General features: G+C 48.3%; 2 protein-coding genes across 8 annotated transcripts in view; one reads left to right on the forward strand and one right to left on the reverse strand.

Annotated features, from left to right (window-relative positions):
- LOC129706723 (phospholipase A2-like) overlaps positions 1-8,517 on the reverse strand; it is a 36,355-nt gene extending 27,838 nt beyond the window's left edge. Inside the window, exons 1-3 of one of the 2 annotated variants that reach the window (XM_055651147.1) lie at positions 8,403-8,517; positions 3,028-3,178; positions 379-491 (exon numbers count right to left, since the gene is read on the reverse strand). In XM_055651147.1, the coding sequence (XP_055507122.1) occupies positions 379-491; positions 3,028-3,178; positions 8,403-8,442 (304 nt within the window). In that variant the 5' untranslated portion in view covers positions 8,443-8,517. Of the gene's footprint in view, positions 1-378; positions 492-3,027; positions 3,179-3,726; positions 3,841-8,402 lie in introns of those variants that run through there. The other variant, XM_055651146.1, reaches the window with a different exon arrangement.
- The window catches only part of LOC129706721 (28S ribosomal protein S34, mitochondrial-like), a 16,770-nt gene extending 2,818 nt beyond the window's left edge, over positions 1-13,952 (forward strand). For 2 of the 6 annotated variants that reach the window (XR_008725094.1, XM_055651143.1), the window contains exon 2: positions 8,243-8,676. Coding sequence is in view for 5 of the 6 variants with exons in the window: in XM_055651143.1 (XP_055507118.1) it covers positions 8,243-8,251 (9 nt within the window). In the remaining variant the exon portion in view is untranslated. Of the gene's footprint in view, positions 1-3,750; positions 3,811-8,242; positions 8,677-10,915; positions 10,990-12,258; positions 12,529-13,822 lie in introns of those variants that run through there. The other 4 variants (XM_055651137.1, XM_055651138.1, XM_055651139.1 and 1 more) reach the window with 4 other exon arrangements.
- Positions 13,953-17,641: the final 3,689 nt, after the last annotated feature.

Genomic DNA, 17,641 nt, shown 5'->3' on the forward strand with positions numbered 1-17,641 from the left:
GAATCGAACCCGGGTCTCGGGCACTGTAAGGCAGCAACTCTACCACTGTGCCACCCTAAATTTACAAATTGGTGCTGAAACCAGAGTTGAACCAGGGACCTCACACACTATCAATCAGGTACCAGGACCTGGTCAATGATGGACAAAAAGGTCAATGATAGCTTCCAAACATATGAACTCACCAACTATTGAGTGTTGGGTTCAATTGGAAGACAATGATGCACGCGTGTAATACTGGCTTCTGATATTTGTTGGGCCTGGCTTATTTGCTAGTTTCCGGATACACTGCATACTTCAAGCCTCTCGCAGTCCCACCTCCCGATGATTGTTTCCTGCAGTGCGATGCCCCCTTTCAGTATTATCTTGTCAGATACTCACTACATCTTGGTATTTGTTTGGCTTTGTTGCAATACCAGTGGTAGGTGTGAGACATGGGACTACAACCAACAGCCTCCGCTTTCCCATAACAGCAGTCATGATTAAAGCAGCACCTTAAGGAGTAAAGAAGGAAGAGATGAAGGAATCAGTAAATAATTGACTGGGCGCTTTGTTTAACGTGAGAATGACGAGGGACAAAACACATTGTTAAATGGCTCAGCAGTAGATAATTGCCATTGGGGCCAAAGGTATAGAAGTGTGAAAACGCACACCTCCAGATTCAGGGGCAGTTTCTTCCCAGCTGTTATCAGGCAACTGAACCATCCTATCAACAACTAGAGAGCGTTCCTAAACTACTGTCTACCTCATTGGAGACCTTCGGAATATCTTTGATCGATCTTTATTGGCTTTATCTTGAACTAAACGTTATTCCCTTTTTCATGTATCTGTACATTGTTAATCGCTCGATTAAAATCGTGTATTGTCTTTCCCTGACTGGTTAGCACGCAACAACATTTTTTTACACCACCTCGGTACACGTGACACTAAACTAAACTCAACTCAACAATTTGTCCATTTCTTTCCTTAAGATGCAAGCCAAGCAAAACAAATGGGAAGCGATCCTTTGTCCGTTACCTTCTGTGTTTCAAGATTTTTAGAGATGCTGCCTAACCCACTGACTTACTCCAGCATGTTGTGTCTTTTTTTTGTAAACCAACATCTGCAGTTCCTTTTACACGTCTATCCCTTGCCTAGCTTTGTCCTGCCCCCACCTCTCTTCCAAATTTCTCCCCCCTACTCTAAAATCAGTCTGAACAAGGGTCCTGACCAAAAACATCACCAATCCATGTCCTCCAGAAATGCTGCCTGACCCGCTGAGTTACTCCAGCACTTTGTGTCTTTTCCTGTATCAGCCATTGTGGCTGAAAGCATCATCATACTAGTTTAGGGAAATATGGATGCAGTTTAATAGAGCAAGATCATTTCAAAAACAGAATATCATAAGTGATAGTAGAATTAGGCCATTCGGCCCAATCAAGTCTACTCCACCATTCAATTATGGCTGATCAATGTCTCCCTCCTAACCCCATTCTCCTGCCTTCTCCCCATAATCTCTGACACCACTCTCTAACTAAAGACATTTCTCCTCAACTCTTCCCTAAAAGAACGTCCTTAAATTCTGAAGCTATGACCTCTAGCTCAAGACTCTCCCACCAGTGGAAGAATATATGGATATAATTGTCTTGGATCTGATGATCAAGTTTTTAATAGACTGATTCCTACTAAGAAACCTTCACGCTAAAAGGAAAGGTTTCACCGTATGGTATCTTAAGGTGAACCTTTCGATATGGCTGGTGGGTTTTGCTTGCAGTTACTTGCATTTAGAGGACACAGGAATTTCAAACAATGTTTATTCCAATGGAGCATCCCGTGTGGACCATACGTGGCCTGCAGGGGTACGGAGCGGTGGAGCAGCGATGGAGGACCAGATTCATCACACAGAGTGGTGAATCTCTGGAACTCTCTGCCACAGAAGGTAGTTGAGGCCAGTTCATTTGCTATATTTAAGAGGGAGTTAGATGTGGCCCTTGTGGCTAAAGGGATCAGGGGGTATGGAGAGAAGACAGGTACAGAATACTGAGTTGGATGATCAGCCATAATCATATTGAATGACGGTGCAGGTTCAAAGGGCCGAATGGCCTACTCCTGCACCTATTTATGTTTCTATGACTCCAACCAAAGATCCTAGTTGCGTACTACACGTCAGCCCATTGAATTTCGAAGGAGTGGTCTATCTTGTCCCTCTAGGATCTTTGACTCCAACGGCTGAACTAGGCCAGATCGACCCTGCAACGCTGCCATGACAACGGGCCTTCACAGGCAGGTTAAGAAACACCGCACTTACAGCAATGGGGACTTGAGAATGGCGCCAAATCTGGCCGACTCTTGTACACTGTCTCCATGTACTATTTCTGTACGCTTGTACTGTATCTAAGATTCGCTTATGCAAAGAAGTACAGAACTGCATGCAAAAATGCATTTAACTGTGCCTCGGTAGATGTGGCAATAAAGTAGCATTGAACCACCCGGAGGAAACCCACGCGGTCACAGGGAGAACGTGAAACCTCACGCACACAGAGCAGATAGGACCTTGTGTTCGGCTTAATGCCCTGGAGTAGCTTCATCCCAGGACCTGCTGGCTGGGTGGTGGGACCGGTGGGCCAGAGCTGACACTGATATGTTTGTGTGCACTATTGGTTTTGGAGGTGTGTCCCACCAGTGAGGAGGTATGTGGTAGGCAGGTATGTGGCAAGTATTCAGTGATCTGGGAGGCAGGATGTTCGTGTACAATGCTGTTTCTGTCAGCTACTTTAGAGATAGCGGGGGAAACAGGCCCCTCGACCCACTGAGTCTGTGCCGACACCTTGTGCACTGGCACTATCCTACACACTAGGGACAATTTAGAGAAGCCAATTAGTCTACAAACATGCACGTCATTGGAATGTGGGAGGAAACAGGAGCAGCTGATGACAACCCACACGGTCACAGGGAGAATATGCAAACTCCGTACAGACAGGATAGAACTGGGGTCTGTGACGCTGTGAGGCAGCCATTATATATAAGGGAAAGTTTGGGAATCTTCCTCACCAATCTGTGCTGTCCCGTGGCCAGCCTTCTCCTCCGAGTCCACAGTAACAACCGTACCCTATGTAGGCGAATATTCGCCCTGTGCCACATTTAAGCAGAGCACCCATCTGCAAGGTGCTTTGTAGGTTCGCATGGCCAGGTGTCGTAGGCACTGGATAAAGATCACAAACACAATTACATCGTCACATGATGACAATTAGTTTAGTTTAGGGCTGGGAGGGCGTGGCCAAGAACGAAGGTGGGCGACCCGGCGGGAGGGGCCAACTGGAGAGAGGCGGAGATAAAACTTTTCAGGAAAGAACTGCAGATGCTGGTTTAAAATGTTGCAGTAACTCAGCGGAGCGAAGGAATGGGTGACGTTTTGGGACTCTTCAGTCTGAAGAAGGGTTTCAACTCGAAACGTCACCCATTCCTTCTCCCCAGAGATGTTGCCTATCTCGCTGAGTTACTCCAGCATTTTGTGTCTATCTTAGATAAATCGGTTCAATGAACTCGTTGTAACTTAGTCGACACCAGCAACTCTTGTGTACAGCCCAGGTGAGGACTGCTCTATGGTTTTTACCCAGTTGTATGCAGAACAAAGCATTTCACTGCACAGGGGTACATGCTGCTGTAGTCCCTTCAGTTCTCGCTTCTCTATACCTTCATTTCGCTTCACGTTTGGAATTTTAAAGTTGGGTACATGTCTCTCACACTTACCCCGCCTCCCAACATTTTTTTCAGCGCACAAATTCAACATTTTGGCGGTTTCTAGCAAAGATCTTATAGCGGAGCAAGATAGGCTACTCCTGCGAAATGCAATGGGCTGATGTGTAGTACGCTACGGAGGGGATCCTGGGCATTTTTCCCCGCCCATTTTAGAAACCGGAGCCTACCTGACCCGACCCGACCCGACCCGACTGGCAGTGTAATCAATGTTGCGGGGCAACAGTTTGTGAGTGTCATTATAGGGTTAGATTCATAATTCTGTCAGTTCATACTTCTTGTCAAGAATAAAATTTGACTCTGGTAATTGTCTTTTTTAATGTTTTTTAAATCATTTCTTTTTAAATGGCTCACAAGCAGTGTTTGAGTTGATTTTGTAGTAACCGGAACCGACCCGACTCGCAGGGTAATTGACATTGCGGGGAAAGTTTTTGTGTGTGATATAGGGTTAGATTCATAATACTGTTAGTTCATAATTCTGTTAATTCTTGTTAAAGAATAAAATGTTTATAAACGCACATACATGAATGTGATATAAATGTATAGAATCATAAAACACACACAATTATATTTCTTCTGATCCAATAATGAACTTTATTTCAGACTAGACAAGGGACATTAAATAAGAAACATTGTAAACCTCCCCACAACTTCACACATTAGGTCTTATCCCCTCCCCCCCCCCCCCCCCCCCCCCCCCCCCCCCCCCCCCCCCCCCCCCCCCCCCCCCCCCTACAATGTCCCCCCCCCCCCCCCTCCCCCCCCCCCCCCCCCCCCCCCCCCCCTCCCCCCCCCCCCTCCCCCCCCCCCCCCCCCCCCCCCCCCCTTCCCCCGACCCCCCCCTCCCCCCCCCCCTGCTCCCCGGTGCCCCCCCCTCCCTCTCACCGCCCCGCTGCCCCGGGCCCCACACTCCCTCTCCCCGCGGCCCCGGACCCCACACTCCCTCTCCCTCTGCCCGGACCCCGCACTCCATCTCCCGCTGCCCCGGGCCCCACACTCCCTCTCCCCACACTCTCTCTCCCTGCTGCCCCGGGCCCCACACTCCCTCTCCCCGCACTCTCGCTCCCCGCTGCCCCGGGCCCCGCACTCCCTCTCCCCGCTGCCCCGGGCCATGCACTCCCTCTCCCCGTTGCCCCGGGCCCCGCACTCCCTCTCCCCGCTGCCCCGGCCATGTACTCCCTCTCCCCTGGCCCCACACTCCCTCTCCCCGCTGCTCCGGGCCCCACACTCCCTCTCCCCGCTGCCCCGGGCCATGTACCTTCCCTCTCCCCTGGCCCCACACTCCCCTCTCCCCGCTGCCCCGGACCCCGCACTCCCTCTCCCCTAGCCCCACACTCCCTCTCCCCCTGCTACTTACAATATACATCTGCTATAGGATCTTTGCTCCCTTTCCTCGCTGCGGATCCAATCTTTGGCCGGAAGCAAGATGGCGAACAAGATGGCGGAGGCTGGTTGCTAAAATGGGTCATATAATCACCCATGAATCCGCCCATGAGCGTACTACACTTTTGCGTGAGAGTAACCCATCTTGCTCCGCTTTAAGATCTTTGGTTTCTAGCATTACAGGTGCACAACCTTTTATCCGAAAGCCTTGGGACCAGACACTTGTCGGATTTCGGACATTTTCGGATTTCAGAATGGAAGATTTTTAGCGTAGATTAGGTAGGTAGCGCGGGCGGCTTGAAAAGTCTGGAGCAGCTGCCTCCTCCCCGGAGACCGGGAGAATCATTGCATAAATGTTAGTCAGTTAGTTTGGAGGGATTTTATGTGGTGGTGGTGGTGTAGGGGTGAAGGGGGAAACTTTAATTCTTAGTCCCCTACCTACCTGGTCGGCGACTCCCAACCTCGCGGAGCTGGGGGCTCCGTCCGGCCGCGGGCGGCGCCGGTTGTAGCTCCGACCCCGGCAACTCTACCCCTGGCTGCGAGGCGCTCCAAATCCAGCGCGGCCCGCGGCCGGACGTCCCAGCTCCGAGAATGTCGGGAGTCGGCGGCATCGCAGCGCTGGGATACCAGCGGGGAGCGGGCAATGCCTTACCGGGTTGCCGTGCGGCAAGCTCCGGAGCGCTGTGGCGCCTTCTTCCAACATTCACGGACCGTCGCTGGATTTGGAGCCGCGGAGCTGGGGGCTCCGTCCGGCCGCGGGCGGCGCCGGTTGGAGCTCCGACCCCGGCAATTCTACCCCTGGCTGCGCGGGTCCAAATCCAGCGACGCTCCGCGATGTTGTGTGTCGGCGGCCACAGCGCTCCGGAGCTTGCCGCACGGCGACCCGGTAAGGCATTGCCCGCACCCCGCTGGTATCCCAGCGCTGCGACGCCGCTGACTCCCGACATTCGCGGAGCTGGGGCGTCCGGCCGCGGGCCGCGCTGGATTTGGAGCGCCTCGCAGCCAGGGGTAGAGTTGCCGGGGTCGGAGCTACAACCGGCGCCGCCCGCTGCCCCACCGGCCACAGCGCTGCGGAGTTTACTGCACGGCGACCCGGTAAGGCATTGACCGCTCCCCGCCTCTCCGACCAGGTAGGGGACTAAGAATTAAAGTTTACCCCTTCACTCCCCCCTTCACATAAAAGCCCTCCAAACTAACTGACTAACATTTAAGCAATGATTTACAGATGTTTAAGCGTCTCCCGGTCTCCAGGGAGGAGGCAGCCGCTACAGTAGTACAGACCTGGGTTGACCGTGGGTCGTTTTGGGTGAAGTTTGGCGCCAAACGCGAGCTTTGGTGCGCAGACGACATCTGGAAAAAATGGCCGGTTTTCGGAGCTTTTCGGTTTCTGGAACTCCGGATAAAAGGTTGTGCACCTGTAATAACATATACCGGAAGTGACGGATGTCTTCCAGTTAGATTTAGCGGCTCCGTGCGTCGAGCCCTATGACCCAGTGACCTTTCGTGCAACCACCCTATACTTGGCATCTTAACACTTGTTGGGAAGCGCAGCTTGCAAGTGCAGAGCTGGAATTTTATTTATTGTGAACATATTTTCTCAGGCATAAAACTCTTCCCAACTGATCTCATAGAGGTGTATAAAATCATGAGAGAAATAGATTGGGTAAATGCACAGAGTTTCTTGCCCAGAGTAGGGGAATGGAGAACATGGGTTGAAGGTGAAGGGGGAAAGATTTTATAGGAAACTGAGGGGTAACTTTTTCACACAAGGGGTGGTGTGTGCACGGAACGAGCTGCCGGAGGAAGTAGCTGAGGCTGGTGCAATCGCAATGTTTAAGAAACATTTAGACAGGTACATGGATAGGACAGGTTTAGAGGGATATGGGCCAAATGCAGGCAAGTGGGAATAGTGTAGTTGGGACATGTTGGTCGGCGTGGGAAGGTTGGGCTGAAGTGCCTGTTTCCACACAGTATGGCTCTAAATGATGTTACATTCACTTCCACTTTCATTCTCACTGTTCTGAATGCCAGTACACAGAACACCCAGCTTCGCGTAATTAAGAATGGAAAACTGCTGGGAATTCACAGCAGTTCAGATAACATCTGTGAAGAGAGAAATGTCTCCCATCCATTCCTTCCACGGATGCTGCCCGACTTGCACAGTTACTCCAGCGCACTGTGTTTTATTGTTGTGAAAATCAAGTTCAGCTTATGTTAGTCCTCGTTCCCAGTTTTAAAATCAAAATTTGGGAACATTCAGTTATCAACCAGTTATGTCATCCATTTGAGAATTTCTCCATTATTGTTGACAACTCCGGTTGAAGACCTGCCCAGATTATGCTACAAAATGCATCCTCTTTTTCTTAGTTATCAACTTCCTTTTTCTATTAGAACTTTAAACGCAGCATCATTTAGAAGTATTGTATCTCATAGCAGTCTTAATCATCAATTCTCACCAGATACATAAGTTATAGGAACAGAATTAGGCCATTCGGTCCATCAAGTTTACTCCGCCATTCAAACATGGCTGATCTATCTTTCCCTCTCACCTGCCCTTATCCCCATAGCCCCGGACACCCAAACTAATCAAGAATCTATCAATCTCCACCTTAAAAAATATCTATTGACTTAGCCTCCACAGCTGCCTGTGCCGACAAATTCCACAGATTCACCACCCTCTGACAAGAAATTTCTCCTCATCTCTTTTCTAAAGGTGTCCTTTTATTCTTATTCTAGACTCTCCCACTAGTGGAAACATCCTCCCCACATCCATTCTATCCAGACCTCTCTCAAGGTAAATCAATAAATTGAAACCAAAATGAACAAAGTCAATTACAAGTCAATGGATATTGATTTCTCTAACTTCAAGTAACAGTATTTCATATTTTGCTTGGGCAGCTTACAGCCCAGTGGTATGAATATTAATTTCTCTAACTTCAAGTAACCGCGACATTCCCTCTCTCTCCATCCCTCCCCCTAAGTCGCACCAGCTTCTCCTTTTCACCCCCAAACAGCTAACAATGGCCTGTTTCCTTCATCGTCATTACTTTTTTTCCATAACTTTCATTCATTGTTCTTGATCTCTCTAAATCATCATTAATATATCTCTTGTTTCCCTTATCCCTAGCTAGTTTGAAAAAGGGTCTCGACACGAAACGTCACCCATTCCTTCTCTCCAGAGATGCTGCCCGCCCAGCTGAGTTACTCCAGCATTTTGTGTCTATCTTCGGTTTAAACCAGCATCTGCAGTTTCTGCGTGCACAAAGAGTCACATAAACGTGCTTTACCTGATAGTGCTACGAGCAGCCAGAAGAGTGGGGAATCCATGTGAACGCAGATAGCTCTAGGTTCACACTGAGGATAAGAAGCTGCCGGACCTCTGGTTTTCTCAAGTGTTTTTGAAGTAATGCCAGCCTCTTCAGCCCTCCAGGGACATCATTTCCTGAAAGCAAGCATATAGTAACAGCTCTGCTTTCAGAAATATCTTCCAATTACCTGGAGAGACACTGGCAATGGCACAGCTACCAGCTGCAAAGATTCTGGTGAAGAGCCATATATTGGGGAAAATAAATTGTAAATCCTAACTTGTGCAATACAGGGTTATTTAAATCTATCTTTCCTGCACTGATACAAACCCATCTTTGTGTCAGCACACGTGTTAGATTCAGATTCTCGTCACATGCACCAATTCAGGTACAGTGATATTTGAGTTACAATACAATACGATGCAGCCATCACTGGCATCACATCACTCCAGTCCTCAAACAACTTCACTGGCTTCCCGTCTCCCACCGGATCACCTACAAAATCCTGATCCTCACCTACAAAGCCCTCCACCATCTGGCCCCCCCATATCTCACTGACCTCCTCTTCCCCTACCAACCCTCACGGTCCCTCAGATCCACATCAGCCGGTCTCGTTGATGAAGCCGAGTTTTAGTTAAAAATATAAGAAGATATTAAATTGGTTTCTGGGCTAGCTTACAGCTTATATTTAGTGTCAAATTAGGCTTGCCTTAGGTTGTGGGTGTGTGTGAGATAATAAATCCTATAACATTGTCTCCCAAGTGACAGGCAGAGGAGCAGCTAGAGAGATAGCTGGTCAAATCTTTGAAGTGAGATGCCATAAACCAAATGACCAATGTTTATGGGGAGGAGGCAATAAAGGAAGAGAGAAATAGCCAGTCACATCTTTGTAAACAAATGACCTATGTTTATGAGGGACCAAATGACAGAGGAAGCAGCGAAGAGAGCTAGGGTGGTCTATTTGGAGATAACGCAAATGGCCAATGTTTTCAGTATATCTTGTACCATGTAAACAAAAGGCCTTTGATGTGATGCAATCTGTGGAAACCTTTTCCTGTACCTCTGACATGATTAATGTCTGTGGAAGGTGTTAAGGGAACAAAAAAACCCTATTTAAGGCAATGTAATTCTGTTGTTAAGGGAAGGTGGCTGAGGACAGTCAAGTGTCTGTGTTGGTCACTTGACTGGAGTTCTCCCTCCCTTCCATCGGCCGATGTTAAGTAAAGTTTTGAACTGGTCTACCAAACAGTTTGTGTGGTGTCTGTTTATTAAGAAGCGAACCTGGTTTAGTAGTTAAGATAAGTAGCTTTTTCATCGTCTCCATCCACAAGTCCAACCTCTGCAGTTTTGGGGACAGAGCCTTCTCCAGGGCAGCTCCCAGGCTCTGGAACTCCCTCCCCCAACTGATCCGCAATTCCATGTTCCTCACCATCTTCCAGTCCCGCCTCAAGACCCATCTCTTCACCTCTGCCTATCCTTAGCCCCACGTCCCCCTCCCTTTTCATCTGTGCTTGAATTGCCTCACACAGAGATTGGTGAATCTCTGGAACTCTCTGCCACAGAGGGTAGTTGAGGGCAGTTGATTGGCTATATTTAAGAGGGAGTCAGATGTGGCCCTTGTGGTTAAGGGGATCAGGGGGTATGGAGAGAAGGCTGGTACGGGATACTGAGTTGGATGATCAGCCATGATCATATTGAATGGCGGGGGAGGCTCGAAGGGCCGAATGGCCTTCTCCTGCACCTAATTTCTATGTTTCTATATGTCTCATATTGTGTTTTGAATTGAATTCTGTCTTTAATTTGTGTACTAATCATGTCTCTACTATTTATTTCATTCCGCTTACATGTTTTTCCTCTACTTGCTAAATTTTTGTAAGGTGTCCTTGAGGCTCTTAGCCCATAAATAAATAAAATTTATTATTATTAGTATTATACAATTAAAAGAACGCTAGACTAAGTGGGAACCCTTAGATCCCAGCATCACACAAGAGGTCTGGTCCCTCAACGCAATATTCCACCTCTCCACCAATTCCCATATTGGTGGCCAGGGGGGGGGGGGGGGGGGGGGGGGGGGATTTCGTCTCCCTCGCGGCCTAACAGCATGGATTGGAGCGGCCTTTCCAGGAGTCGAACCCGGAGCCTTAGCAGCAGGCGCAGCGTGGACTTTTCCATTGCGGAATGGGCGAACCCTTGCTGGTGGTCGCCAGAGAGAAGTGCTCCGATCACTGGCCTGGTGGGGCTGTGGTCTGCGGAGCTTCCAGCTGCGGGCGTGGAGTGGACTTACCATCCGGCATGGGATTTGACTTTGATGTGGGATAATGCTAGTGTACAGTCTGAGGATTTCTAGTTTAAAGATACAGCATGAAAACAGGCCCTTCAGCCCACCAAGTCCACGCCGACCAGTGATCCCCATACACTAGTTTAATCGTACACACTAAATACAATTTACAAAGGCCAATAAACCTTCAAACCTGCATGTCTTTGGGATGTGGCAGGAAACCGGAGCACCCGGAGAAAACCCCCGCGATCACAGGGAGAACGTGCAAACTCCACACAGACAGCACCCAAGGTAAGGTCATGTCTCTAGTGCGTGAGGCAGCAACTCTACTGCTGTGCTACCTGACTTAACACTTTCCTGCATTAATGGTTATTAAGACTGGTGTATCTGATAATTATAGTGATAACTAGATTAAGTGGGACCCGTTGGGTCCCAGCATCACACAGGAGGGATGGTCACCCAACGCAGTATTCGACCTCTCCACCAATTCCAATATTGGTGGCCAGTGGGGGGGGGGGCTTTCTGGAGTGCTACTATGGGTGTTGTGGTCTGAAGGGACTGGTTTCCAGAGGGCTACTATGAACATTGTAGACCAAATGGAATCTTGGGGTGAAAGCTCAGTCACTCAAGCCTGATGTACTGGCAGCTCACTCTCGGATGGTGGGCTGGCAGTTGGCTCACGGCTATTCCTTGAAATTCCATTCCAAGCAGGGTGCAAGGACACCAAATTCAGGTGCAGTTTCCTACCATTTCAAGCAGAAAGATGCACACATAACAATTCACACATGTTATTGGCTGCTGTACATCAATATAGAATTATTGAATCATACAGCATTAGACCCACCTGCCTGCATTTGGCCCATACCCCTCTAAGCCTGTCCTATCCATGTACCTGTCTAAATGTTTCTTAAACATTGCGATAGTCCCTGCCTCAACTACTTCCTCTGGCAGCTCACCTTGTACACCCACCACCGTTTGTGTGAAATAGTCACCCCTCAGATTCTAATAAAATCTTTCGCCCTTCATCTTAAATCAGTGTCCTCCGGTCCCTACTCTGGGCAAGAGACTCTGTGCATTTACCCCATGGGTTCCCAACCATTTAATCGTCCCGTTTACTCCTGGCAACTTTAATAGCACATAACAATGTTATTTCACTTATTTATGAACAACTAATGATGTCCAAACACAGTCAGTCAATGAGAAGAAATATGTACAATTCCAGAATCAACATATTTACCCCAGGTTGGGAATCCTTGATCTACCCGATCTATTCCTCTCATGATTTTATACACCTCTATGAGATCAGTTGGGAAGATTTTTATTCCTGAGAAAATCTGTTAACATTCAACAAAATTCCATCTCTACACTTGCAAGCTGCACTTGCCAACAAGTGTTAAGATGCCAAGTATTGGGATAATATTGCTTAATTCTGGACTAAGCTAATTTTGGAGCACAGTTGGGGTTTTCCATTATTGCGCAAACATTTATTGGGTTTAGTCTGCAGCGTAGGCAAAGTTAACCTATTCAATGGCTCAATCAATTTAGTTTAGTTTAATTTAGAAATACAGCAAGGAAACAGGCCCATCGGCCCAACGGGTCTGCGCCGACCAGCGATCCCCGCACATTGGCCCCAACCTACACCAACGTTGGACAATTTTTACATCCACCAAGCCAATTAACTTACAAACCTGTACGTCTTTGGAGTGTGGGAGGAAACCAAAGATCTTGGAGAAAACCCACGCAGGTCATGGGGAGAACGTACAAACTCCGTACAGACAGCACCCGTAGTCGGGATCGAACCCGGGTTTCTGGAGCTGCATTCACTGTAAGGTAACAACTCTACCGCTGCTCTATTCAATGACACTTTATTGTCACATGTACCCAGGTGCAGTGAAATGCTTTGTCCTGCATACAACCGGGTAAAAACCATACAGCAGTCCTCACCTGGGCTGTACACAAGTGTCGGCACATTTCTGGCGCCGAAAAAGTTAAGAATTTGTTGAAAATTTGTATCTTCTTCTCGCAGTAGGCAGCCGCCCGCTGAGTCCCCCCCCCTTTTTTTTCTCAATGCCTCCCCTCCACCTCCCATCCTCCTCCAGGTCCCCCTTTTGTTCAGACCAGAATGCTGGATTTAAGGGCCAAGGGCACCTCAGTTTAATCTAGGAAGAGATAAGAGAGATCACGGCAAGGTTGTGGTGGATGATAAGCAGCTTATAGTTTCTCTCCACAACCTGCTGAATTTAATGGCAGGTCATTCTTGCTATTTTTAATGTATTCACACCAGTGTTTTATATGTAGGCAGAAATACGCCAATACACACATATAACAATTCACAAATGTTATTGGCTGCTGTACATCAATATAGAATTATTGAATCATACAGCGTTAGTCCCACCTGCTTGCGTTTTGCCCATATCTCTCTAAACCTGTCCTACCCATGTACCTGTCTAAATGTTTCTTAAACATTGCGATAGTCCCTGCCTCAACTACTTCCTCTGGCAGCTCACCTTGTACACCCACCACCGTTTGTGTGAAATAGTCACCCCTCAGATTCCCATAAAATCTTTCGCCCTTCATCTTAAATCAGTGTCCTCCGGTCCCTACTCTGGGCAAGAGACTCTGTGCATTTACCCCATGGGTTCCCAACCATTTAATCGTCCCGTTTACCCCTGGCAACTTTAATAGCACATAACAATGTTATTTCACTTATTTATGAACAACTAATGATGTCCAAACACAGTCAGTCAATGAGAAGAAATATGTACAATTCCAGAATCAACATATTTACCCCCTGGGGGTAAATTTACCCCAGGCTGGGAATCCTTGATCTACCCGATCTATTCCTCTCATGATTTTATACACTATGAGATCAGTTGGGAAGAGTTTTATCCCTGAGAAAATCTGTTAACATTCAACAAAATTCCATCTCTACACTTGCAAGCTGCACTTGCCAACAAGTGTTAAGATGCCAAGTATTGGGATAATATTGCTCAATTCTGGACTAAGCTGATTTTGGAGCACAGTTGGGGTTTTCCATTATTGTGCAAACAATTGGCCTTAGTCTGCAGCGTAGGTAAAGTTAACCTATTCAATGGTTCAATCAATTTAGTTTTGTTTTATTTAGAAATACAGCAAGGAAACAGGCCATTCGGCCCAAAGGGTCTGCGCCGACCAGCGATCCCCGCACATTGGCACCAACCTACACCAACGATTGACAATTTTTACATCCACCAAGCCAATTAACCTACAAACCTGTACGTCTTTGGAGTGTGGGAGGAAACCAAAGATCTTGGAGAAAACCCCACGCAAGTCACGGGGAGAACGTACAAACTCCGTACAGACAGCACCCGTAGTCGGGATCGAACCCGGGTCTCCGGAGCTGCATTCATTGTAAGGTTACAACTCTACCGCTGCGCTATTCAATTACACTTTATTGGTGCAGTGAAATGCTTTGTTCTGCATATACAACCGGGTAAAAACCATACAGCAGTCCTCACCTGGGCTGTACACAAGTGTCGGCACATTTCTGGCGCCGAAAAAGTTAAGAATTTATTGAAAATTTGTATCTTCTTCTCGCAGTAGGCAGCCGCTCGCTGAGTCCCCCCCCCCCCCCCCCCCCTTTTTTTCTCAATGCCTCCCCTCCACCTCCCTTTCCCTGCCGGGTTCCCCCTTTGTTCAGACCAGAATGCTGGATTTAAGGGCCAAGGGCACCTCAGTTTAATCTAGGAAGAGATAAGAGAGATCACGGCAAGGTTGTGGTGGATGATAAGCATGTTATAGTTTCTCTCCACAACCTGCTGAATTTAATGGCAGGTCATTCTTGCTATTTTTAATGTATTCACACCAGTGTTTTATATGTAGGCAGAAATATGCCAATACACACATATAACAATTCACAAAAGTTATTGGCTGCTGTACATCAATATAGAATTATTGAATCATACAGCGTAGTCCGTCCCACCTGATTGCATTTTGCCCATATCTCTCTAAACCTGTCCTACCCATGTACCTGTCTAAATGTTTCTTAAACATTGCGATAGTCCCAGTCTCAACTACCTCCTCTGGCAGCTCGTTCCATACACCCACCACCCTTTGTGTGAAAAGGTTACCCTTCAGATCCCTATAAAATCTTTCCCCCTTCACCTTAAACCCATATCCTCCGGTTCTCGATACTCTGTGCATCTACCTGATCTATTCCTCTCATGATTGTATACACCTCAACGAGGTGGGAAAAGTTTTATGCCTGAGAAAATATGCTACCAATAAAAAAATTCCAGCACTACACTTGTAAGCTGCGCTTGGCAACAAGTGCTGCGATGCCAAGTATTGGGCTAATATTGCTCAATTCTGGACTAAGCTGATTTTGGAGCACGTTTTGGGTTTTCCATTGTTGCGCAAATGTTTATTGGGTTTAGTCTGCAGGGTAGGTTAAGTTAACCTATTCAATGGTTCAATCAATTCATTGATACTATGTTGTCCATGTGCAGTGAAATGCTTTGTTCTGCATACGGCTTGGTAAAAACCATACACCAGTCCTCACCTGGGCTGTACACAAGAGTCTGGTCTCTGGTGCCGACTAAGTAACCAGTTCATCAAACTGTTTTATCTTCTTGTTGTAGTAGGCCCCCCCCCCCCCCCCCCCCCCCCCCCCCCCCCCCCCCAGGTCCCCAACCCCCTTCATTCTCAGCACTCCCTCCTCCCCCCCCCCCCCCCCCCCCCCACCCGGGTGTGCCCCCTTTGTTCAGACCAGAGCGCTGGATTCAAGAGCCAAGGGCATCGTAGTTTAATCGAGGAAGATATGGGAGAGATCGAGGCAAGGTTGTGGTGGAAGTTAAGCACCTCATAGTTCCTCTCCACAACCTACTGAATTTAATCTGATGAGGACGAGGCTTCGAGAGGGAAGGCAGGGACAACTTCGAATCCAGCAGCAGAGTGGCTCCATTAACATTCAGTTCAATTCGGTAATAACCCCCCCCCCCCCTTCGCTCCTCCCATCCATACCCCCCCTCTCACCCCCTCCCCTCCTCCCCCACCTCTCCCCCTCCCTTCCCCTCACCTCTCCCCCTCCCTTTCCCCCCCCACCCCTCCCCCTCCTTTCCCCCCCGACCTCCCCCCCTCCCTGCCCCCCCCCCCTCTCCCCTCCCCCCTCTGCCCCCCCTCCCCCCCGCCCTCCTTCCCCTCCCTCCACCCTCCCCCTCCCTCACCCCCCCCCCTCCCTCCCTCTCCCTCCCCTCCTCTCCTCCCTCCCCTCCCTCTCTCCTCTCCTCCCCCCCCCCCCTCTCTCCCTCTCCTCCTCCCTCCCTCTCTTCCTCCCCCCACTACCGTTCATTCGGGGAACTTGTCATTATATACTCGTGTAAATATTTTCAATATATACATAAGAAAATCAACATATAGGGTGATTTCACGAAAGGTCACTGGATCATAGATCCTCACCCACGTGACCGCAAAATCCAACTGGGGTACAAGCGTCACTTCCGGTACATGTTATTGATGCTGAAAACGCAAACTTTCAAACCTGTTAAAAACCGCGAAAACGGCCCGTTTTTGAGCTGTAAATAACTGTGCCAGTCGGGGTGACCGTGAGGCACAGCTACCTTACTTTAGAGTCCAGAAGATAAAGAAAAACGAAGGTAAAGACCAGAGAGCGCTGAAGGGAAAACAACAGTGGACGTTGTTAGCGGACATTCGCCGTGCAGATATAAAGATCGAAAATATCGGGAATTATCGCGTTTGCTCACTGCATTTCATCAAAACTAAGGCATTATTGATGTTTTGATGTTTGATGTTTTGGTCGGCAGGGTCACCCAAAAAGCAGCTAACAATGGCCTGTTTCCTTTATCATAGTTACTTTTTGCATATATTTTATTCATTGCTCTTTATCTCTCTACATCAGGGGTCGGCAACCTATGCTCCCCGGGCCGAATGTGGCCCGTAACCCGAAATCATCCGGCCCGCAAGCGGATTTTTTTCCGTGTTCATTTGTGACCCGAACAGTGGCCGGGCTCCCTGAGCAGCGGCCGAGCGCCCTAAGCAGTGGCTGAGCTCTGGCTGTACCGCATCCTTCCCAAAGCCGCCGGCACCTTCTGTGAACACGTTTAAGAAAGAACTGCAGATGCTGGAAAAATCAAAGGTAGACAAAAATGCTGGCGAAACTCAGCGGTTGAGACATGGAAGGTTTGCATGAGGCTGCCTCACCCGCTGAGTTTCGGTTACTTCAGTTAAATGGCCTAATTCTACTCCTATGACGCATTAACTTATGGACTTCTTAAGCAGAGCAACATGGCAACTGGACAGAATTCACTGCCCTGCTTCCCAATGGTCAGATATAAATGCAAAGAGAGCGGGGCATGGCAGTGGAGACGACAATTTTTAGATCATTAGTCGGTAGCGTGACTACAATTTGCGACTAGTGGGGTACCGCAAGGCTCGGTGCTGGGACCCCAGCTATTTACAATATACATCAATGATTTGGATGAAGGGATTCAAAGTAACATTAGCAAATTTGCAGATGACACAAAGCTGGGTGGCAGTGTGAACTGTGAGGAGGATGCTATGAGAATGCAGGGTGACTTGGACAGGTTGGGGGAGTGGGCAGTTGCATGGCAGATGAACTTTAATGCGGATAAATGTGAGGTTATGCACTTTGGTAGCAAAAACAGGAAGGCAGATTACTACCTAAATGGCGTCAAGTTTGGGAAAAGGGGAAGTACAACGGGATCCGGGGTTCCTTGCACATCAGTCTATGAAAGTAAGCATGCAGGTACAGCAGGCAGTGAAGAAAGCGGATGGCATGTAAGCCTTTATAACAAGAGGAATCGAATATAGGAGCAAAAAGGTCCTTCTGCAGTTGTACAGATCCCTAGTGAGACCACACCTGGAGTATAGTGTGCAGTTTTAGTCCCCTAATTTGAGGAAGGACATTCTTGCTATTGAGGGAGTG

This window comes from Leucoraja erinacea, chromosome 20 (assembly GCF_028641065.1).
Source record: "Leucoraja erinacea ecotype New England chromosome 20, Leri_hhj_1, whole genome shotgun sequence".
NCBI classification, from domain to species: Eukaryota; Metazoa; Chordata; class Chondrichthyes; order Rajiformes; family Rajidae; genus Leucoraja; species Leucoraja erinaceus.